The sequence below is a fragment of the Tachyglossus aculeatus genome, chromosome X1, assembly GCF_015852505.1.
Source record: "Tachyglossus aculeatus isolate mTacAcu1 chromosome X1, mTacAcu1.pri, whole genome shotgun sequence".
NCBI classification, from domain to species: domain Eukaryota; kingdom Metazoa; phylum Chordata; class Mammalia; order Monotremata; family Tachyglossidae; genus Tachyglossus; species Tachyglossus aculeatus.
In genome coordinates, this window is record NC_052101.1 from 49,681,203 (window position 1) to 49,705,068 (window position 23,866).

The following is a 23,866-nucleotide window of genomic DNA, read 5'->3' on the forward strand; positions in this document are numbered from 1 at the left end:
CATTAGCTCTGCTGAAAAGTAAAGAGGTAGGGTGGGAATTGATTCTGCAACATTGTGTTTGCCACTTGTGGGAATTTGTGTACCCGCGGAATACAAATTTGAGGCTGTGGCTTTTTTTTCTTCTTTGTAGTGTTCCTCATTGTTTTTCCCATCTCCCTCCCATCTCCCCCCTCTCATTTTCCTGGTGACGAATCAGATGGCAAAATGATATCTTCCTCCTCTCCATTTCACTTTGTCCTGGCTCTGTTTGAGAGGGTCTCTCTGGAGTGGCTCAAGTCGCTCAAACAATTCCCCGTCTTTGGAGTTGTTCTCCTCAAAGACTGGTTTTCCCAGGGTGGGATGTGTTGGGACAAGCCCATGTAGAAACTAGATTTGCATATTTGGACAAATCTCCCCCAAAGCAACTCATTAGCCGGTTGAGCATTGCCATACATTTTCTTTTTTTTTTTGGTCTGTGGTTTTCTGGTAAGATGCACATGAAGAGTTATATTCTGCACATTTTTAGTGATAGATGTAGATTTTAAATTAGTTCGAGAGGCAAGAGCTTGGCGCCTGGGGATATTACACTACATAACTTTGTGCTTACTCTAGTAAATAATCGTAGGGTGCCTAGATCATGAAAGCTGCCGCCGGGCACCAAATTCCATTCTTTTGCTGGTGGAAAGGCCGTACAAATAATTCCAGGAAAACAAAACAAAATCAGTTTCAGGAGCCTGGATTGTTAACTAGACCGTTGTCTTGAATCTACCACTGCGTGAATTACCTGGCCATCACCCAATTCTTCTCACTGCACCGCTGTTTGAGAGGAAAAAAAAGGAGTTTAACAAATAATCAGAATCCAGAAAATGAGTGACCAAAGGATTCTCTCACCTTCCCACTCCAATCGTAGAGGCAATGATGAACTGCCAATATCAGCAGGCAATTAACATGAGCTGCAACTGGTGAAGCAATCTGGAACAGTAGTAGTAAATGGTTTCTCTTAATCGCTAGTTCTTAAGCGCTTATTGTGTGCAGAGCACTGTACTAAGTACTTAGAAAAGTACAGCGGAGTTGGTAGTTGCGATCTCTGCCTTAAGGAGCCAGCCTCCCAGGGGCTAAAGGGTTTTTCAGTACATTCTGGGGGTAAAGACAGTGGGAGAGCGAGTGTGTGAATTGCACAAGGACTAAGACTAGTGGAAATGTGAAAGGATTTGAGACAAGCTTCCAAGTAGTGGTTGATGTTGATGCAGTTGGAGAGATGAAATCAAAACTTCGAGACATGGCAAGATTCTGAAATGGCAAAGTCTTTGCAGGGAAAAGAAACCTTGTGTCCTTGTGTTGCTCTCAGAAGAAACATCTTCCTGGCAAAGAACAGTTGTGGAGCACATATACGAGAAGGTACTTTTGAATTTTTTTAAATCATGGTAGCTGTTCAGCGCTTACTATGTGCCAGGCACTGTACTGAGCACTGGGGTGGGTATAGAATAATCAGTTTGGACACAGTCCCTGTCCCATATAGGGCTCACAGTCTTAATCCCCATTTTAGAGAGGCGGTAACCGAGGCCCAGAGAAGTGAAGTGACTTGCCCAAGGTCACACAGCAGACAGGTGGCGGAGCTGGGACTAGAACCTAGGTCCTCTGACTCCGAGGCCCGTGAAGCAGCGTGGCTCAGTGGAAAGATCACGGCTTGGGAGTTAGAGGTCATGGGTTCTAATCCCGGCTCTGCCATTTGCCAGCTGTGTGACTTTGGGCAAGTCACTTAACTTCTCTGTGCCTCAGTTCCCTCATCTGTAAAATGGGGATTAAGACCGTGAGCCCCACGTGGGGCAACCTGATTACCTTGCATTCCCCCCAGCGCTTAGAACAGTGCTTGGCACATAGCGCTTAACAAATACCATTATTATTATTATTATTATTTCCACTAGGCCACAGACTGTTGTCCGGTTTGCAGGGAGATTGCTGCTTCGTGCCAGATGGGACTGGGCTATGGTCAATAAGGAAAGGAGAAGAGTACGTGGAGGCTTCAAGAAAGGGGGATTTGATAAAATAATGAGATTGTGTGAAACTTGGTCAACTATCCTGTTGCACAGAGAGAGACTGTTTCACTAGTGAATTTTACCAAAAGTCTGGTGCACTGGTCCATCATACAGCCCATATCGCCCTATCAATGACAAAGGGTCAAAAAGGAGGAAGACCACTGGTATGCCAATGAAGGTCCTTGGACCCATTAGGCTGTCTAATAGACCCATTAGTCTATCATCAGAATTTCTTGAGCACTTGCTCTATGCAGAGCACTGTACTGAGCGCTTGGGAGGGCACAGATGCATTACCTGGGCGGGAGGAATGGCAAGTAAGTGGAAGGTTTCAATCCCATTCTGCATCCTGGAGCTGGAAGGGAACTTCATATAGTCCCTGGGAAGCCGGGGCCGGATGCCTGGGCTTAACCTGGCAGGAGGATTTCCCCCCAGGTTCTCCTGAGGGTTTTGGCTTTGCTGCCTAGGGGAGCCGTGTCTCCTGGCTCCCTTGGGGGCTTCCTCCAGAGCAGGATGCCCATTGGAGAAATCCTGTGAGACCTTGTGCTCTGCTGCAGGGCTTCAACAACTTATTGATCATCTATCTACCTAGACGACCTGAGGGAGACTCTGACCGGGGCCTCCTCCTTCCCTGCCGGGCTCCCCCTCCGCCCGCTGCAGCCTCCTCGGGAATGCCGCCGCTCACCCTGACCGCGCCCTCGAAAACTACAGGGCAGTTTTAAGGGGACAGTCGGAGACCCATTCCCCCCAAAACTTGGTGCTTTCCAAAGACCTGGGCATTAGAGGATCCATGGAGGAAAGATGTGGGATCATTGGCCACCTTCCAGGCTAGACCTGAGAGGGTGGAAATCCCAGACGTGCCAAAGGAGGAATAGCAATGGCTCTGAACTGATCCTTGAGGTTGGAATGAAAAAACTCTTCATCCCCACGTAGGTCAGGTGGGTCCTAGGTCTGACCCACTCCAGTAGCAGGTAGTGTTGCCTAGTGGTGAGAGTACAGGGCTGTGAGAGTGATGGCCTGGGTTCTAATCCCGGCTCCGCCATCTGCCTTGCTCTGGGACCTTGGACTATTCACTTCTCTTTGCTTCGGTTTCCTCATCTGTCTACTGCCTTTTATATTGTTCTTTCCCAAGTGCTTAGTACAGTGCTGTACACACAGTAAGTGCTCAATAAATACCGTTGATTGATTGATTGTAAAATGGGGATTCAATATCTGTTCTCCCTCCTACTTAAACTGAGCCCCAAGTGGGACAGGAACCGTGTCCATCCTGCTTTATCTTGAATCTACCCCAGTTCTGAGCACACTGTTTGGCAGATAGTAACCGCTTAAAAAATACCATCATTATTATCGTTGTTATTATTATTATTATCATTATTCCATTGGCTGTTCCCAAGTCTTGTTCGGGGGGGTTTGCAAATTAAGATGTTACGTTCCCGTAGCAGTGGTTCTAGTCATAAACAAAAGTCATTATAGCGGCCAAGGCCGTGGTGGGCCATGCCAATTTTTTTTCTGTCCCAAACCAAGCATTTCGTTTTGGTGCCCCAAGAAACACGTACGGGGCAACGGGGAAGGGAAAAGCGCACTACCAATGAGCAGCAGTCGCGTCAGATGACACACATGTGCTTGGCAATGATCTTGCTTTGCAGACTGCTTAATAATTTTCATTATTTTTAATTAAAGTTGAAGAAGTGCAGACTCCAGCTGAAATTAAGGTAGGTTGTGTTGCCGGAATCTGGTAATTACTTTAATTGATCACAAGATAGTTTCCTTGATCACCAATTAGACCAAATTGCCGATCATGTTTCAAGACGTGAAGAAATGCCCAAACTGATTATGTAATAGTGTTTTCATTTCTAATCAGACATAAATATCATTTCCTTCCAAGCCAATTGTATTTTCTAAAAGAAGGGTTATAGACCTACAAACATAAAGGTGATTCATAAACAATAGAGTTCTAATTCATTGAATTAGTAAAGGAAGTATTTAGAGGCTTAATGGAGATTGCATTGGGAAAATTACCTTGGAGTAGCTGGTGCTCATTTTCTTAGTGGGAGATATTTTTTTTTAGTGCATAATTAAAATGGTCTATAATCAGAATATAAAAGGCAGCTTATTTGAAGAACTTGTATCAAAGAAAATTGCTTTGGGTAACGAGAGATCCCTATTGCAAATATAAAGTGTGCTAGAAGTTAAGTCTTGGAACTTGGAATAAATCATACATGGTATTTGGACTTCAGCTGGGTCAGACATTCGGAGTACTGCTCGACATTTCTCAGATCTAAGACCAGGGCTTGGCGGTGTGGGTGGGGGTAGGGAGTGGGCGGGGAAAGCTTGGTTTGGGCGCATCTGATATTGTTTCGCGATTTTGCAACCTTAATTGTGCACATTGAATAAAACCAACCAAAGGGAACTTGAGGAAAAATGGAAATCCCAGCACAGATACTTGATTTGGGGTCCACAGAAAAAGCTTTTTAATTGCTGGATGGTTTGGAGATTTCCAAATGACAAACTTCATTGGCCTAATTTGCCGTGATCGGAACCCTAGCATTCCTCAGAATGGCAAAGTGACTCCAAAGTCATACTTCATTCATCCATTCATTGATTTCTCCCTAAAAATGTCTGTAATTTGCCATAGAGGAAAGACTGAAGCTATTATCAACCATTATATGTTATTTGTTGACCATATGTTTGTTTGAAATGGCTGGGGCTCACTAGAACACGGATCATATACAAACTATGCTGTAAATTGGCACTAAAAAAAAAACCACCCAAAACCCCCTACCTAAACAGGTAGGCGTATGTCAAGATGCTAACTTAAGCCAAAATATTTTAATACGAACCAGGTTCCCTACTCCAGGAGTTGTGTGAGCTCATTTTACCTTGGGAACTTCGTCGGGGAACTGTTTGATTTTTTTTTTTTTTTGGTTATTGGGTTAAAAGGGAGGTGTGGGATTGGTCATTTGGGGGTTCCATGGGTCAGTCACAGGGCCCAGGTGCCCTCCTTCTCTCCCCTGCCATTTGCGGGGGGGAAGCTGTTTCTTCTTCTTCTTCCTTGTGACCGTGCTGATGCCATCCCGATGTGGCTACTGGCTTGGGTGCGCTCACGTCTTGGCGGTAGGCTCTCAGTCCGGTTTGGAAAGCGGAGAATTGGAAAAAAAACAAAAGCTCGAGAAGCGGCGCAGGGACCCTCCCTTCCCCAGTGCAGGCCAAACCCCCCCACCCATATTTTGCTTCTTTCTTCATTTACATAGGCCTAACTTCCTTGGTAAAGTTATTTCATTTTAATGCGAAGAATGTGCCTTGGTAAGGATGTTTTTAATTTGTGAATTTTTAATATTTTCAAGACCCCGTCAGGCTGCTGGAAGAGAGATCATAGGATTGCAGCTGCCCTCTCCCAGCCCAGATTAAGAGTTCTTTCCAAAGGGGAGAATTAGGAGGGAATCCCGTTTTAGTGGTCTATCGGAGTTTTGCGATAATATTTCATTAAATGCAAATGCTTCAGTGAAAGGTTAGGAGAAAGGTGTTAAAATTGGGAAATGGAAAAATTTGCTTGCTCTGCTGCCCATGGACAGTGATTTGCATTCTTGGTTGTTGTTTTTTTTACTTCGTTTGCTCAGCCAAGTATTCCTCTGGCCCCGCGGACATCATCTACCTCATACGCTCACGTAGGTGGGGCCAGATTTAGCCAAGACGCCATTCTCTTAAACGCAAAGCCGCAGTGGTGCATATGGTCAGAATTGTCTGCCGGGCTGTGCCCATCGAAGCCTGGAGGACAATCCCGACCCTATCCGAGATCATATCCTGAGGCTTAACTCGTTGGTCTCCAGAGAATTGGAAAGAAAGAGGACCCTGCCCTGCCTGGGACTCCCACTCCAGGACCCTGAGGTACTGGTGATGTCCTTTGAAGATAGCAAGCAGTATTAAGAAAATCCAGGAGTAAGAAACATTGCAGGTACAGCTAGCAGTCAATCAATCAGTTGTGTTTATTGAGGGCTTATTGTAAGCCGAAAACTTGGGAGAGAACAATACAAAAGATTTAATAGACATGATCTCTGCCCACAAAATGCAACAGAGTTGGCAGACACAATCCCTACCCACAAGAAGCATACAGTCTACAGGGGAAAACAGAAGATAAAATCAACCGCAGATAAAGGAAGAGTAGAGTATAAAGATCTGTACAAGAGAGTAGTTTGAGAGCTACCTGGTTGTTACTTGTCAGCTGTGTGACTTTGGGCAAGTCACTTAACTTCTCGGTGCCTCAGTTACCTCATCTGTAAAATGAGGATTAAGACTGGGACAACCTGATCACCTTGTATCCACCCCCCCCCCAGCGCTTAGAACAGTGCTTCGCAAATAGTAAGCACTTAAGAAATACCATTATTATTATCATTATTATTATTACTGTTACCCATATGGTTTCTTGGCCCAAAATCGATTCTCTCTATAGTTGGGGATAGGGTGTGTGTGAAGGTGTGTATGTGTGTATGGATGTGTGTGTGTGCAAGCCTGCGCGTGTGTGAATGTACGCACAAGCACGTGCACACACATGTTCAAAGGGAGGAGGGAAAGTCCACTGAGCGAGAGCTCTGTTTGATCATCCGAGTTTAACAGTAGCGGTCCGTGTCGAAGGGGAGAAACTGACTTTTTGTGGAGCCCAACGTACTGATTTGCCGACAGGCATCTTGATAAAGGCCTTGGGGAGCGCCGATGGTCATTGTTTGATGGATCCCGGTCTCTCATTGGCCTCCGAGGGTGCTGCGTGCGGCATAGTGTTCACGCCGATGGAGCTTAATCTCTTCTCTCCGCTACCCAGCGTGCCGCAAACCTTTGAGAATTTGAACAAGTAAATCTCCTGTTTTGACTTGATTTTCCCCTTTCCCTCTTCTTCGGTTTAGACAAGAAACTCATTGTCAAACAGTTAAAAAGTGGGTTTCCCCACTCTTGGAAGCTTAAGCAGATTTAGCACCAATTTCCTCTTTCTTGTAACAAGGAAAACCTCTGGGGCTTAAGCCTAATGAAGGAAATTTTCAACAGCGCTGTATTTGGAACTCAAGACAGCGCCGAATGACAGAGAATTGACGTTCTGTAAGAAAGCTACCGTATTTCTGATTTTTTCAAGTGGCTTGTGAAACACTCACGCCACTCAAGTGCCAAATGAAACCCCGAAGAAAGCAACATTTCCTGCAATCATTTTGGCTTTTCTAGGCTGCGGAAGATGAAGTTCAGTATTTATTTTGCGAGGTTTAATAGTGGCTTCCTCATGAATTCCATTGTATCACTGTAATTAATGTGCAATTATATTAAAGTCTTACCAAGTATTTCTGCCTTCTGGACATGATGGGGACACACTCTACTATTGTTTGCCATTCCCTTTTCCAAGTTTGACAGTAAACTTTTTCTCTCAAGTTGAGTTTCTCCTCCAGTTCAGAAAATGTCCCAGGTCCCCATTTCCCCCCCATGATCCAAATGTCGTGGCGGAATTGGCTACCAGGGGCCTCGGGGTCCTGAGTGGCCTCCTTGTTTTTCCAAACCCAGCTCTTCTCTTCCTGATAGTCTTCCGTACAAAGACACCCTTGTCACTACGCAGGGGCTGTTGTACAGGTAGTCAAGGGCCTTCCTCCGTGACCCCTTCAGATGAAGTGTGCATTTAATAAGGCACCTCAAAAGATTCCTCCATTTAATGGGAAGTCTTCTATGGGCGTCTCTTAGATTTCCAATCCAGTAAGACAACTGAGAACTGGAAAAAAAAATGGGATTCAACGGCCTCATGGAAACTGTTGCTTTTCTCGGTCGAGGCAGGTAGGCAGACTCAGTGGTTATGGAGAGGGAGGTCCAATGGGAGCCAGCCTGCTGGAGGGAAATTGCCCTCCCGTTATTTTGGAGAGCCTCTAATCATGGGTCCAATTAAACTGTCCAGACAGGTCACTGGGTGAGACCAATTTTCTGGTTTGTTTATTTGGGACCCAGTGGCTTTTAACGTCGTGTGATAGGTTGCAATCCCCAATGGCCGGGCAACCCCGCTAAGAAGAGCACTTGTTTTCCGGCCAGTTTCCCCCCGCAGTTTATACGAAGGTTCTAAAAATGTCTTTGGGCTACTGATTTACTCTTGTATATCAGGCCAGTGTTTGGGGGCGGGGGGAGGGCCGGGGAATAGCCCTTAACATCGTCTTTGTTTCATCCTAGGCTTTTGGATTTATGTCGCGTGTTGCCCTACAAGCCGAAAAGATGAATCACCACCCTGAATGGTTCAATGTGTACAATAAGGTAAATTTGTTGACTTATTTTTCTGTCACCTTGATTGTAAATTGGAAGAGACCAGTTCCTCCTGTCTGTGACCCCCTTTACCCTGTTGAGCTCCATTGGATTGGAGTGGAGTATTCGGTGGCTTGAAAGACATTCTCTGGACCTTTTTAAAAATCCATGTGCATTTGAGCAAATTACCACTTCCTTAATCCTACTTACTGTGTTAAAAATGACAAAATTATTTCTCTATGATATGCTTGTTTTCTGCTGAAACTTATTGGCCACACTGGCTAAATTAGACCCCTGCTTTCAATGCAAACAAGATTTACAGAAACGTTTCTTATTCCAAGTTATTTCTTGTAAACCGAAATAGAGGACGGGTAGGGGGAGAGGGAATTGCATGGAGTTTAGGGGTTTAATTCCTTCCCAAGAATGTGCGGAAGTTCCTTGGTGTCACGAGCATATCTCGCCCCAAGCTGTGTACATTTGGTAAACATTTAATTGATCCTCAACGGGAACAATTCTTTCTAAGGTACAGACTGGAATGAGAAGCGTGTTTTGAGAAGTAACATGTGAATGTCTGAGGAGCCTACTGAAAAGGTATTAGGCTGCCCCAGGCTTGACTCCCTCCACGATGTCTCCATCTGGAAGGGCGTAGTACAGTGCCCTGCACACAGTAGGCGCTCAGTAAATACCAGTGGTTGATTTTAGATTTCAGCATTTTCCCTTTGAAAATCATTTTTACCATAGGAGAAAATGTAGCCGTCTTGAATGAGATCTAGTGGTGTAACTCAAAGCAGTCTGGAGCAGGGTGTCATCCCAACTTTCCCTAGGGAGAGAAGCTTGATTCTCGTTTCTGAATCGGCCTGCAAGAAAGCTGCTTTTTCAAGCATCCACTTAAGCCGTTGCATTCGGGCTTTAGTTCTTGGTGGCCTTATCCATCGTGAAACTTAGAGGTGCAGGCATGGAAATAAGAAGACAGCATCCTCTGCTCAAAAAGAAAGACTGGGATTCTGTCTTTTCCCATGGAAGGGACATTTCCCCAGAGGCTGCTGTTTTAGTCATGGTGGGTTCTTCCTCTTGGCTTTGTTGTTTCTTAAAATCGCAAAGCGTGCCTGTAAAGCATACCTGCAAATGGGCCATTGCTTCAACCCGTTGTGTTTTTTATTTTTAAGTTTTAGATTCGAAAAGATGACCATGCAACATTAGATTGAGATCTGTGATCTGCCCCAGTGAATGACAGTAATGTAAACAGCGGTTTCAACTTTTTATTAAAACGTCTGTTTGTCTTTTTCTCTAGGTCCAGATAACTCTCACTTCACATGACTGTGGAGGACTGACCAAAAGAGACATAAAGCTGGCTCAGTTTATCGAGAAAGCTGCTGGTTCTGTGTAACAGAATAGAACTGCGTAGAAGCTCAGAATTGTGTTCACGTTGCAATATTTTGAAGGCAACTTGGGTGGATAAATTCTACTTTTCTTTCTCTCTCCTTATTTGAAAATAAATCTGGGTCTTAATAGGCTCCAAGCTCAAATTCAAAGATGGTTGTAATTGTAATGCAATTGCCAAAACCCTAGTCTTATCTGGTATTATTTTATATTTCCAAATAGCACATAAGATAAACCAAAAAAGGTAATTTATGCAGCTGTACCTAGTTATCATACAGGAATATTACGTTCTTGAACAACAAACTTATTTCGGGGATGCTTTAAACATTTCAAAGCATTAAAACTCAAACCACAAGTGTGATTTTGCAGTGCAGCAGAGTGCAGGAAAGCAGTGTTTATAGCTAAAAGGGGATCACAGCTTCTTGATGGAACATTCTTAAGACTTCCAAAGTCGCATCTAAATTTTGCCCAGGCTGCCAATCAGAATTGGATTAAAGAGCCTTAGCCGCCCTCTTTCTCGATAAACATGGCGTAGAATTATTTATTTTTTTAGACTCTACTCCCTCACCCAAAAGTTCCGTTCAGACCTCCCCCATTTCACAAATAAGGATCTGAGCATCCTGAGAGGGGCCCAGAGATCCGGGAGCCAAATTAGGAGAAGAGCTCATGACCGCTGACTCCCTGCCTCCCACCTGGCTCCGTGGGAGAGATGGGAATTCTGGCTCAGGCCTCGCGGGAAGCAAACAAAGAACTTGGCCCATCCAAACAGGAAGCCCTCCTCCCTGCCTCCAAAACCGAGTGGGTTTCAAGCCTGAGTCCGACCCACGTAGAGCTGGAAGCTACTTTTAAGATGAGTAGCCGGGGATCAGTCAGTCGCACTGTCCGCGTCTTAAGAAAGACGGTAAGATAGGGCCACGTGTGTGTGTGTGTGTGTAAACACGTATATGGCAGCACTAAAACGGAGGTGACAACACAGTATTTGTTGCAGCGGTACCGGAAAGTACTTCCAAAAGAGGCTGTACGACGGTGGAAAAGAATTATACTCTGCTCCACGCTCTTTGGAGATGAGAGCGAGGGAACATCGCACAAGGTTCACCTTTGCAATCTTCTTTTTGTTCTCAGTGTAAGTACTCACGAGGTCTGAAAAACTCCCCCAATCTTACCAAGACCATTCTTTAACAGGAATCTTTATTTCTTCTTTCTTTAATTAAACGGGTGGCCCCGGGGAATCTGGAAGGTGGGCAGAGAGGGATAGGCTCCTGAGAATTGGGTAGCCGTGCTCAGATGTGCAGGGGACTGAGGGTAGGAGTCGTGAGAAGTTGGAGGGCTCTCAGGAGCTGCAGGTTTGGGGAGGAGGCAGCAACTCAATGGGCTCAAGAGGCCCTGATTAGGTTTAGGGGATGGAGAGTCATGAGGGAACATTTGAGGAAAGGGGATGAGAAGCAATCTATATTTCCCATAGCACCCCCCCAACCCCGTTTTTTAAAAAATGGCATTTGTTAAGTGCTTGCTGTGGGCCAGGCACAGTACAAAGCACTGGGGTATGCCAATCAAGTTGGACACAGTCCGTGTCCCACATGGGACTCGTGGTCTTAATCCCCATTTTCCGGATGAGGTAACTGAGGCACAGAGAAGTGAAGTGGCTTGCCAAAGGTCACACAACAGACAAGTGGCAGAGCTGGGACCAGAACCCAGATCCTCTAACTCCCAGGTCCACTGCTCTTTCACTTGGCCATGTTGCTTTTCAGCCATTTCTTTTTTTTGGTAGCTCAATGAATTTCATGACCAAAGCTTCATATCAGTCAATCAGTGGTATTTATTAAGCACTTACAGAGAACCGTACTAGCTCTTGGGAAAGAACAATACTGTAGAATTAGTAGACACGATTCCTGCCCACAAGGAGCTTACGGTCTAGAGGGGGAGATAGCCATTAAAATAAATTAAAGATATGTACATAATTTCAGATATACACATGTGCACACATTCATACATAACATACTCATACCTGTTCACACATCCACACTGATAATTATTGGTTGCGTTTGTTACCACGTGGCAAGCACTGTACCAACTGCTTGGGTAGTTACAAGGTAATTTTGATTGAAAATCTACTCTTGCACTATCCTATTGGGTGGGCAAAGGCAAAAGTCTTAATGCCTGAATTTGCAGTCATGTTTTTACTTGCATTCAACCAACACAATAGGGATAATTGAATTTTTCACATAATTATGTTGGCAAGGACAGAAGAGCACGGTTGCTAATTAACGAGAAGATCATATGAGGAGAGTATAAAGTCCACATCTACGTTATATAAACTTACACGCTGTGCTGTAGAGAAATCAAAGATCCCGTAGCCAATACATAAGTAAATATTCACTGGGGTACATTTTGACAGACAGAATCCCCCAAATGGCTGAACCTAACTGAAGTTTAACTTGAAGGGGACTACGTCGAAGTGGGGTACCCTGAGAGTTTGTCTTTCTCTGACGTGCCATGGTGTTTCTCTGGTTGTCCTCACCGCCCACTCCCGCCCCCCATTTTTTTTAGAGGGTTGGAGTTAAACGGAAACAAACTCCCTGACCCCACAGATAGACAAATTAGATCCCAAACTCCTCACCACTGGCTCTAAAGCACTCGACCACTTTGCCCCCTCCCACCTCACCTCACTGCTCTCCTTCTACAACCCAGCCCTCACACTTGGCTCCTCTAATAGTAACCTTCTCACTGTTCCTCCATCTCACCTATCTCGCCGCCGAACCCTAGCCCACGTCCTGCCTCTGGCCTGGAACGCCCTCCCTCCTCATCTGACAGACAATTTCTTTCCCGAGCCTTACTGAGGGCACATCTCCTCCAAGAAGCCTTCCCAGACTAAACCCCTCCTTGCCTCTTCTCCCACTCCTTTCTGCGTCGCCCTGAATGGCTCCTTCGTTCTTCCCCCCTCCCGATCCCACTGCATTTATCTACATATCTGTAATTTATTTATTTATATTCATGTCTGTCTCCCCACCTCTAGACTGTGTTTGTTGTGGGCCGGGAATGTGTCTTTTTATTGTTGTATTGTACTCTCCTGAGCGCTTAGTACAGTGCCCTGCACACAGTAAGCACTCAGTAAATGCGATTGAATAAATGAATGAATGAATGCACGAATGAAGATCCTGCCTGCTTGGGCCCGCTAACCATTGAGATGGAGTTTAGAGAGTGATTCCCCACACACCGGACAATATTCTGAAAATGTCGTGGGTCAGGGAAGCTTGGGGCAAACACAAAAAACATGATTTTCCTGGTTCAATTGGATTTTTTTTGGTCTTGTCTCAACAGGACAAATCTGTTCCATATTGGCATCGTCCTCTTGGTTATTCGATGATTTTCACAGTAATATTTTTGGCCAGGGCCTTTTAGCTAAGTACAGGGAGTTGTCCTATAACACGGAGGTTTGTGTTCTGGGAGAATCTCCAACTATGGGAAAATCGTGTTCTAGTCACGTCGATTCGGTGGAAATCAATGGGCTGGAGGGAGGTAGTCTGACACAGCCAGTGTCCCAGCGCTTAGAACAGTGCTCGGCACGTAGTAAGCGCTTAACAAATGCTATTATTATTATTTTTCAATTCAAATTCCGGAGTTACTCTTGTGACCAGCCCTAGCAGCTACTAGCTTTACACCCGGGGCACTCGTTGTTACTGCACAGTGTTAAATAATATAAAGTTGTAAACACCCAACTACACGACACCATCCAGTAGAGCGCTGAGGCTGACAAGCGTGGCAGCATTACCGAGGCCAGACATGTTTCTTCCTTTTCCGAATCTATTGGCCCGAACGTGTGGCTTGTGTTATAGCAGAACCAACGCACAGTGTGGGAAGAACGTTCCCCAATTCTTCCACTGTAATACTTTCAAGCCATGTAATGAAAACACGCGTTGTGGCAGAATGGGGTGTATCCCCAACTGGGGCATTTAAAAGATGGTCAGGACCCTACATAGGATCCCTGCCAAATGAATACAGGGTTTAGCTCTAGTAGTCCATCATTTTTGTATTTGGAAGCTAATTACTGCTGGATAATCTCAAGAATGCCGTTGGTCACCGGAGAGACTGAGAATTCAGGTCATTCTCGGATTTACCAATTGGTTCCTGGGAACTGCATCTCAAATCTAAACCTTGTGCATGAGAAATGAAGGATTGGTTCATCAACCGAGGCTGGATACCCTATTTTTGTCAAGATTACTCTAAATTAGGTCCTCAGTCATGTATTTATGTTGGATCAGAGAGGTTTTATGACAAAGTAGCTGACGAGGCTGACTAGGCCTAGTGGATGGAGTGCACGAGCGGGAGACAGGAGACCTGGACTCTAATTCTAGTTTCTCCACTTGCCTGTTGTGTGACCTTAGGCAAGTCACCTCATGTCTCTCTGCCTCTATTTCCTCATCTGTAAAATGAGGATTCAATACCTGTTCCCTCTCCCCCTGGGACTGTGCCCGGTCTGATTATCCTGTATCTACCCCAGTGCTTGGCACAAGAGTCAGCACTTGCAAATTCCAGAATTATTATTATTATCAGAAACAGCATGGCCTAGTGAACAAAGCCCGGGCCTGGCGGTCAGATGACCTCAGTTCTACTCCTGGCTCTGCCAATTGCTTGCTGTGTGACTTTCGGCAAGCGGCTTAACTTCTCTGCGCCTTAGTTTTTTCAACTGTAAAATGGGGATTAAATACCTGTTCTTCTTCCTACTTAGACTGTGAGCCCCTTGTGGAACAGGAACTGTGTCTGACCTGATGAACTTGCATCTACCCCAATGTTTAGAACAGTGCTTAACAAATAATAATAATAATGATAATAAGTAAAATGAACCTGTTGATCTTCCTCCTTGACTCCACCTGGCAGTCAGGTCATTCCCTTTCCCTTTCCCATTCCCATTCCCTTCCCCTTCCCTTTCTCATTTCCACTCCCCCTCTGGCCACTCCCACCTCCCACCCCCAAACCTCCCTAAACTTTCTCCCTCATCACACTCCTTCTTCCACCACAGCTTTCAAAATGGTTTCCTTATTTCCCCTGTGACTCCGATACACTTCCTCTACCGTCTGCACTCCCAGTTCTGATGTCGGGAAGGAGGCTGGCGATGTAAAGTTGAAACCGACGTGTTGTAAAGCTGAAACAGGGTTTATGTTTTCAAATGTTCATTTTAATTCAAAATGTGTTGAGGACTGTCTGGAGTCAAGGAGCAGAGAGTCTGCCCTTAAGCCTCATTTGTTCTCAAGGTCCCTCTCTCTTTTAAGGGATGAGATTACTTTGTTTGAATTTGTCACCATGCTTTGTTTTCTCCTGAGTTGTTATTACAGAGGGCAGTCAAAGGGTTCTCCTCTTCCTGGGAACTCGGGGCTATTTCTCTAGAAGTGCTCTTCCCATCGATGGATCTTACCCCTCAAGATAAATTCATTAGATTTTTAAAAGACAGCTGAAGCAGCCTGGCCTAGATGAAAAAAACCAGGCCTGGGAGTCAGAGGACCTAGGTTCTAATCCAGAATCTACCACATGTCTGCTGTGTGACCTTGGGCAAGTATCTTAACTTCTCTGTGCCTCAATTTCCTCATCTGTAAAAATGGAGATTAAATCCCACTCCCTCCTGTCTAGCCTGTGAGCCCCATGTAGGACAGGGACTATCCAAACTGATGATCTTTTATCTACCACAGGGGTTATAACGGTGCTTGGCACTTAGTGAGCCCTTAACCAATACCATAATAAAAATAACTATTATTATAAGGACCATTTGGTTAAATACAGAGCAATAATAATAATAATTGTAGTATTTAAGTGCTCACTATGTGCCAAACACTGCACTAAGTGCTGTGGTAGCTACAAGATCATCAGTTCCCTGTGGGATTCAGTCAAATTCGAAGGGAGAACAGGTTTTGAATCCCCATTTTGCAGATGAGGGAACTGAGGCACAGAAAAGTTAAGCAGTTGCTTCCAATGGCATTTCCTCAGATTTCTTGTTGGTTTTGCGTTTTCTCTGGGACTGCCCTCTTCCCACTGGTGGAACTGGCAAATTCCCACTGTTCCTCACCTCAGCTTCTCCAGGAACTGAACTGGGTTGTGGTTTGCTGCACAACTGGGCAGGACACTTGGGATAAAGGGGCTATTTTGCTCCCTTCTCCCGTCCCCGAGCTTTTGACAGAATTCCTTGCATATTTGAAATCCCTCCAGAAAGGTATTAAAAAAAAAGCAAACCCCCCAACGCTCCCATGCCCCCACCCCGTCACTAACTTTTGTAATTAAATTGGCAAGACTTCTTGCAAGGCAAAGCCCAGGGGAATGCGGGTTTGGCCTGTCATCTAGGGAAGGCCTTGCTCTAACCTGGCTCCCTGGAAAAAGCCAAGAGTGCCGCCCTGCACCTTCTTCCTGCAGAAACGACCGGTTGAGGAAGCCCAGGGGAAACCTACCTCCCACTGGTATAGCAGCAGACAAGCAGCCCAAGATCTTCAATGCCAATTGGCGACTTCTGATCCAAGCAAGGAGGAGAGAACACTTCAAAAGCATCTGCAAAACAGCTTCCACTTTCCATGCTGGTGGCAAAAGGCAGAGAACCAAGAGGGATTTTCCATCCTCCCCCCCCACCCCGACACACCCCTCCCGACAACGCCAGCAGTTGATGCTTTCTACGTTGCCAAACCGAGTGATGCTATTGCAGCTTCCTGAGGCCTAGGTTGGGCCCAAGCAGCCAACTTCCCTCGGGACCAAATTCAACTGCGGCTTTGCTCGCCACACAAAGCATTCCCGGGGGCGGAATTTACGGCAGCCTTTCGGCAGCCCCCAGTTGGCTTTGGAGGTGGAATTTCTGGAGCTCGTTCCTAGGCAGTGCCCGCCAGCACACTGAAGGCCAGTCCACTCCTAATGCCGCCTCTGGCATTTTCAGCACTGCCTTGGATACCTGGAGTGTCTCCAACTCCGTTCCCAAGTGGGTCCTTTTCTGTCTCTGACTTTTCATAGCCAGCCGATCAATCAATCAATCAAGGGTAATGATTTTTAGACTTTTAGACTATGAGCCCACTGTTGGGTAGGGACTGTCTCTATATGTTGCCAACTTGTACTTCCCAAGCGCTTAGTACAGTGCTCTGCACACAGTAAGCGCTCAATAAATACGATTGATTGATTGATTGATTGACTGAGCTGTGGGCAGAGCACTGTTCTAAGTACTTGAGAACACAGTGCAATGCAACAGAGTTGGTAGATGCGATCCCTGCCCACAAAGAGAAGCAGCATGATTTAGTGGAAAGAGCACAGGCTTGGGAGTCAGAGGTCGTGGGCTCTAATCCCGGCTCTGCCACTTGTCAGCTGTATGACTTTGGGCAAGTCACATAATTTCTCTGTGCCTCAGTTACCACATCTGTAAAATGGGGATTAAGACTGTGAGCCCCACGTGGGGCAACCTGATAACCCTGTATCTACCCTAGTGCTTAGAACAGTGCTTGGCACATAGTACATGCTTAAAAAATACCATTATTATTATTATTATTAAATAGTTTAAAGTCTACATGTAACAGTCCTGCGTGGCAACTCTAACACCCTTATAATAATCCATGTATTTTTGTATAGCTTTGTAATTTTCCAAAAGGTTTTCCATCAGTTATCTCATTTTATCCTCACGACTTCCCTGGGAGGTAAGGAGAGGTAGGATTATTATTATTTTCTCCATTTTACAGATAAGGAAACTGAGACCCTGAGAGTCCAAGAAATCCACCCTGCTGTCCAAGGCAGAGTGGGGACCAGAATCTAGACCTCCCCGATTCTTTCCACCAGACCACACTGCCTGCTCATGGTCAATGTGGCCTCTGGCTTATCAGCTCTCTGTTTCAGAGTGGGTTCTTACAGGCTAGACTCACTCCTGGCCTCGTTCTAGTGTTCTGATGGCACTTCTTCTATTCATATCACTACTGAATTTGTATCCAGGAAATTCACTAGCCCATCTTCCTACAGTCTTGCCGTCTTGATCTGGCCTGAAGATTTCTATGCACTTGGGTCTGTGACCTTTGTACAGTGCTCTGCACACAGTAAGTGCTCAATAAATATGACTAAATGAATGTTCACCCCAAACCCACCCCCACAGCACTTATGTACATATCTTCAAGCGCTTGGTACAGTGCTCTGCACACAGTAAGCGCTCAATAAATGCGATTGAATTGAATGAACGTATTATAAATTACTTATTCATATTAACATCTGTCTCCCCCTCTAGACTGTAAGGTTATTATGGGCAGGGTACGTGTCTGTTAATTCTGTTGTAATGATAATGACAGTATTTGTTAAGAGCCTACTATTTTTAGACTGTGAGCCCACTGTTGGGTAGGGACTGTCTCTATATGTTGCCAATTTATACTTCCCAAGCGCTTAGTACAGTGCTCTGCACACAGTAAGCACTCAATAAATACGATTGATGATGATGTGTCAAGCACTGCTCCAAGTGCTAGGGTAGATACAAGATCATCAGATTGGATACAGTCCCTAGTCCCACACAGGGCTCACAGTCTAAGCAGGAGGAGAGAACAGGTATTGGAATCCCCTTTTCCAGATGAAGAAATAGGTAAAGAGAAGTTAAAGACTTGCTCAAGGTCATATAGCAGGCATATGGCGGACTCAGGATTAGAGCCCAGATCCTCCAACTCCCAGGCCCGTGCTCTTTCCACTAAGCCATGCTGCTCCTCAAGCTGCTAGCGGCAAGCATTGGGAGCCCAATTCAGAAGGGCGGACTCCATGGACTTAGTCTTTGATTGGAACTGGAGTCCTTATGCTGAGGATTTTCAGACATGGGATCAAAATTTCCTATCATTAAGTGCTTGAGTGGTCTGAGCGGGAAATCACACCTCGGTCCATGATATCTTCAAGATCCAATGGCTCGGAGATCATCACCATTGACAGTGAATGATGATGGGGTCTCCACTGCTTAGACCTTAAGCCCGCTGAGGGCAGGGTTATGCTTACCTCTTACTAGATAACCTGTCATTATCCAGTGAGCACTTGATATTTTTCTCACCCTCAGCCCCACGGCACTTACGTACATATCCATAATTAATGTCTGTCTCTCCCACTAGATTGTGAGTTCCTTGTGTGCTGAGATATTGGTATTGGTATTGTACTCAGCCAAGCACTTAGTACGGTGCTCTGCAAAGAATGCTCAATAGATACCATTGATTAATGTTAAATCAAAATGGGCTTTAATCACTTTTTTCAAGTCAGACTTTGGAGGTTGAGGAGGAAAGAAGAAGTATTTTGCTAAAGTAAACTTATAAAGTAAACTTACATAAAGTAAACTTATAGAGTGCTGGTCATTCTATAGTTCTGCCAGGGAAAGGGTTTAAAAGAAGAATGTTCTGTTGGAGAGATGGTTGTTCAGAAGAACATCACAAAACAAGTATAATAGGTAGGTATTCGGACATCTTTGGGTTAAATGTGTTTCCCAACGTTCCGATGTGCCGTTAGGTTTAGAACGGCAGCAAGCGACCTCATAAAGAAGATTCCATTTCCCTGATCTCACCGAGACTCACGGGACCCTCACCCTGAGCTTTCTTCTCAAAATTGAAAGCAAACAGCGGAAAGGATGTCTGAATATAACTTATTTATTTCAAAGGAAAACATTAAAGACATTTCCAGTTATACTTCGCAGTCGGCTTCCAATTTAAATAACTTTATCTCTAAGATAAAGAACTATAAGTAAGTTCTTTACTTTTATTATTATCAATTATGATAGTATTTGTTAAGTGCTTACTATGTGCCAAGAACTATGGTAGATACAGGATAGTCTGATTGGCTATAGTCCCAACTGGGGTTTACAGTCTAAGATGGAGGGAGAACAGGTATTGAATTCCCATTTTACAGACGAGGAAATGGAGGCACGAAGTAACTTGCCTAAGGTCACACAGCAGGCAAGGGGAGGAACTGCTATTACAACCCAAGTCTCCTGATTCCCAGCCCTGTGCTCAGCTCACTGGGTCAGGTTGCTTCTCGTGAGCCATTTCCCATTTGGGTGACAGGAAAAGGATTTGTCTGATTTTATTAGAAATGCAATTTCTGATGAATCCCACGATTCCCCTTTCCTCTCCACCTAGTAGTTCAGTTCAGTGCCTAGCACCTAGTAGGCATTCAATCAATATAATTGACTAATTGGTAGAAAACTCTGTTTGGGTTTTGGTTTTGTTGGGGTTTTTTTGACGAGAGGAAGGGGTACCATTGCATAAAGACCGTGGAATTGCTTTTAGAAGTGTGCTATATAAATGTTAAATCTGTGTCTCAAAAAATCCGTCACTCCCCTTGTATGTGGGCACTTAGAAAGTTGAGTTGCTGGGATTTCGTGGAATAGCTCAAAAACAGCAAAGTCAATGACTTAATCCAATTTTATACCATCCTAGATTAAGATAGAAACAAGAGTGAACCTTTGCTGAGGAAAAAGTGTTTTATTTTTTGCAAGAAAACTCGGGAATGTGAAAGTTGTTTGGATCCTTTGAGCTTGGGGCGGGTTTTGAATGATTGGTTAGTTAGAACTGATGGATCCTCAGCTTGTTTTCGAGTAAATATTTGATATTAAAATTTCAAAGTGGTTTCTGTTTGCTGAGAAGCTTGTGTGGGGTTCAACTCTGGCCAATTTCCCCAGCCTAGAACTTTCCCCCGCTTTTTTAAAAATGGTATTTGTGCTTACCATGTGCCAGGCACTGTTCTAATTGCAGGGGTAGATACAAGCTAATCAGGTTGGGCACAGTCCATGTCCCACATGGAGTGCACAGTCTTAATCCCCTTTTACAGATGAGGTAACTGAGGCACAAAAAAGTCAAGTCTCCTGAGTGACAAGTGGCAGAGCCGGGAAAAGAGAAGCAGCGTGGCTCAGTGGAAAGAGCCAGGGCTTTGGAGTCAGAGGTCATGGGTTCAAATACCAGCTCCACCAACTGTCAGCTGTGTGACTTTGAGCAAGTCACTTAACTTCTCTGGGCCTCAGTTACCTCATCTGTAAAATGGGAATGAAGACTGTGAGCGCCACGTGGGACAACCTGATCACCTTGTAACCTCTCCAGCGCTTAGAACAGTGCTTTGCACATAGTAGGCGCTTAATAAACGCCATCATCATCATAAGAACCGAGGTCCTTCCAACTCCCAGACCTGGGCTCTATCCACTTTGCCATGCTGCTTCCCACTTCCATCTCCCTTCCAAACTCCACCACCGAAATCTGCTGGGTCATAACTCTTCATCTTCAAAAAGCCCTTCTGAAAACCCACCTCACCCAGGAAGCCTTCCCTGATTAATCCACAGGACCCAAGTCCCTTCAGTCCAACCCCCACCCTTAGCACTTATATATTCTAATTCCTATCCTCAGCACTCAGGTATTTATGTATATCTTTATTGATTTATATATTGTCTTTATGGCATTATCTGTTCTTCAATGATTTTTTCTTCCTAGTGCCTTCAATATCGTAATTAATCAGTAATCAGACTGTAATCAATATGTTTTACCCAGGGATCATGTGCTGGGCTACAGCTGTACTCTTCCAAGCACCGAGTTCAGTGCCTAGCACCTAGTAGGCATTCAATCAATATCATTGATTAATAGGCATAACACTGGTTTTTTTTGTTTTGACAGGAGGACGGACACAGAGTTTGTGGCCTATTTGGAAAATATCATTAAGAGTCCTCTTTTCTCACTGATTATGATCGTCACAGTCTCAGTGAATGCATTCTTTATGGTTTTGGAAACCGATTATACAATTCGGTTTAATTTATTTCTGTTCTTTGAGGTAAGAGCAAATTGGTGATGTACCCTTCTCTACTATTTACCTTTCCAAAAGTGTTCATGAGGTCTTAAGTAGTTTCATCCTTGGAGTAATTGCTGAAAGGAAACACAAAAAACAAAAATAAGAGCAATTTAGAAAATTCCTGCTAATTTCTTTCCTCTCAAGAAGAGATAATGAGCCATCATCTGAGCAGTAAACTATTTTTAGATAAGTGAAAGAAAGTGCTATAATTTTATATATATATATAAAATTCTGGACAATTATATAACATACAATTAAAATACAATGTAAGTTTTTGGCTAAAGGGAGAATGAAAATACTGGTAAATTTCAGTAGTTTAGTTGCCTTCTTTTCTCACATCAATGAATACATTTCATATAATTCTGTGGAAGCCACATTGGCTAAGGTTGAGTTAAAATACTGGTAAATTTTAGTCAGGTGAGTTAGAACCAAGGTACTTAGCTATACTATAGCTATAATTCTATTTATAGCTATAATTCTATTTATTCTGACGGTTTTGACACCTGTCTACATGTTTTGTTTTGTTGTCTGTCTCCCCCTTCTAGACTGTGAGCCCGTTATTGGGTAGGAACCGTCTCTATATGTTGCCGACTTGTACTTCCCAAGCGCTTAGTACAGTGCTCTGCACACAGTAAGCGCTCAGTAAATACGATTGAATGAATACTTGAGTAACACTGCAGTAGAAAATTAATTATAGTATTATGTGCCTTTTTATGGTACTTGTTAGACACTTACTGTGTCAGGTACTGTACTAAGCACTGGGGTAGATACAAGATAGGTTGGACACAGCCCATGTCCCACATGGTGCTCACAGCCTTAATCCCCATTTTACAGATGTGGTAACTGAAGCACAGGGAAGTTAAATGACTTACCCAAGGTCACATAGCAGACAAGTGGCAGAGCTGAGATTAGAATTCAAATCCTCTCACTCCCAGGCTCCTGCTCTTTCTATTAGACTCTAGACTGTGAGCCCACTGTTGGGTAGGGACCGTCTCTATATGTTGCCAACTTGTACTTCCCAAGCGCCTAGTACAGTGCTCTGCACACAGTAAGCACTCAATAAATGCGATTGATTGATTGATTGATTGATTTATTAGGCCACACTGCTTCCCATGTACCTCTGGGTAGATTCAAGATCATCAGAATGGGACATAGTCCTTGTCCCATAAAGGAGTCACAACCTAAGAGGTAGAAAGACCAGGGCTCTTCTCTTTGATAGGTTGGACAAAGGACGAATGAACTCAGGTGAATGTACTTGGATCTTTGGGTTATTGATATTCACCCCACCCTCAACCCCGCAGCAATTAAGTAAATATATTCTTCTGATATAATATAAAGTATTTACTCATTATTAATGTCCGTCTCCCCCTCTAGACGGTAAGCTCATTGTGGGCACATAGTGTCTGGAAATTCTTTTGTATTGTACTCTCCCAAGAGCTTAGTACAGTGCTCTGCACATAGTAAGCTCTCAGTACCATTATTGATGACTGAATGAATGACCTCCAGTGCCTCCTTCCCCACCTCCAGTCCTGAGATATCTAGGGAAAGGAATTCTATCCTCTCCTCTGATGGATCAATCCATTCCATTCTCCAGCCAGGCCTGTGCACCTCCTGCCTCTCCAGGAGGTGTCCAGGAGTGAAGGCACTTCCGATTGAGGGTGGAAGAAGTGAGAAGTAGCGTGGCCTGGTGCAAAGAACACAGGCCTGGATGTCAGAAGGACCTGGGTTCTAATCCTAGCTCTGCCACTTGTCTGCTGTGTGATCTTTGGCAAGTCACTTCAATTCTCTGTGTCGCAGCTGTTAAATGGGGATTAAGACTGAGCCCCAAGTGGGACAGGGACTGTGTCAAACTCGATTTGCTCATATTCCCCCTGCCCACCACCCCTCAGCGCTTAAAACAGTGCCTGGCACATAGTAAGTGCTTAACAAATGCCATAAGAAAAGAGGAGGTGGGAGTGGTCTCTGGAGCCCCATGAGAGATTCAGTTTTCCAGTTTTCATACCCAAGGCCCGTTTTCAAAATGGCACCTGGGAAGTCCTATGGAACCGACGTGTGCTCCTGTCTTTTTCCCAGGGCTGAACTAGAGAAGGGCTTAGCTTTGATTCTGGTTCTATTGTTTAAACTGGACTGACTTTTGGAGGACCAGATTATATCAAGGCACTCGTTGCAAATGTGAATGGTGTCAGAAGAATCAGTTGTGTGCAAGACCCCTGGACTGTGAGCTTCTCATGGGCAGGGAACGTGTCTGCTAATTATGTTGTATTGTACTCTCCTGCCCGCTCAGTACAGTGCTCTGCACAAAGTAAGCACTCAATAAATACCATTGATTGATTGATGTGGATGGTATTGAAGTGTTAGAGTGTGAGTTTTCCTCGAAGTGGGATTCTGCAAGGATGCATTCCCGGTTTCTAGGAGAGCTGGGAGAAGTCCTGTTGATT

The 23,866-nt window shown here is 44.6% G+C and overlaps 2 protein-coding genes across 7 annotated transcripts in view; both read left to right on the plus strand.

The window, feature by feature from the left end:
* The window catches only part of PCBD2 (pterin-4 alpha-carbinolamine dehydratase 2), a 51,016-nt gene extending 41,220 nt beyond the window's left edge, over positions 1–9,796 (plus strand). For 3 of the 4 annotated variants that reach the window (XM_038772125.1, XM_038772126.1, XM_038772124.1), the window contains 2 exons: positions 8,196–8,276; positions 9,556–9,796. In XM_038772125.1, the coding sequence (XP_038628053.1) occupies positions 8,196–8,276; positions 9,556–9,651 (177 nt within the window). In that variant the 3' untranslated portion in view covers positions 9,652–9,796. Of the gene's footprint in view, positions 1–3,705; positions 3,725–8,195; positions 8,277–9,555 lie in introns of those variants that run through there. The other variant, XM_038772127.1, reaches the window with a different exon arrangement.
* Positions 9,797–19,197: 9,401 nt separating this feature from the next.
* CATSPER3 (cation channel sperm associated 3) overlaps positions 19,198–23,866 on the plus strand; it is a 30,128-nt gene continuing 25,459 nt past the window's right edge. For all 3 annotated transcript variants that reach the window (XM_038739960.1, XM_038739959.1, XM_038739961.1), the window contains exons 1-2: positions 19,198–19,340; positions 21,257–21,410. In XM_038739960.1, coding sequence (XP_038595888.1) covers positions 19,228–19,340; positions 21,257–21,410 — 267 coding nt within the window. In that variant the 5' untranslated portion in view covers positions 19,198–19,227. The remainder of the gene's footprint in view (positions 19,341–21,256; positions 21,411–23,866) is intronic.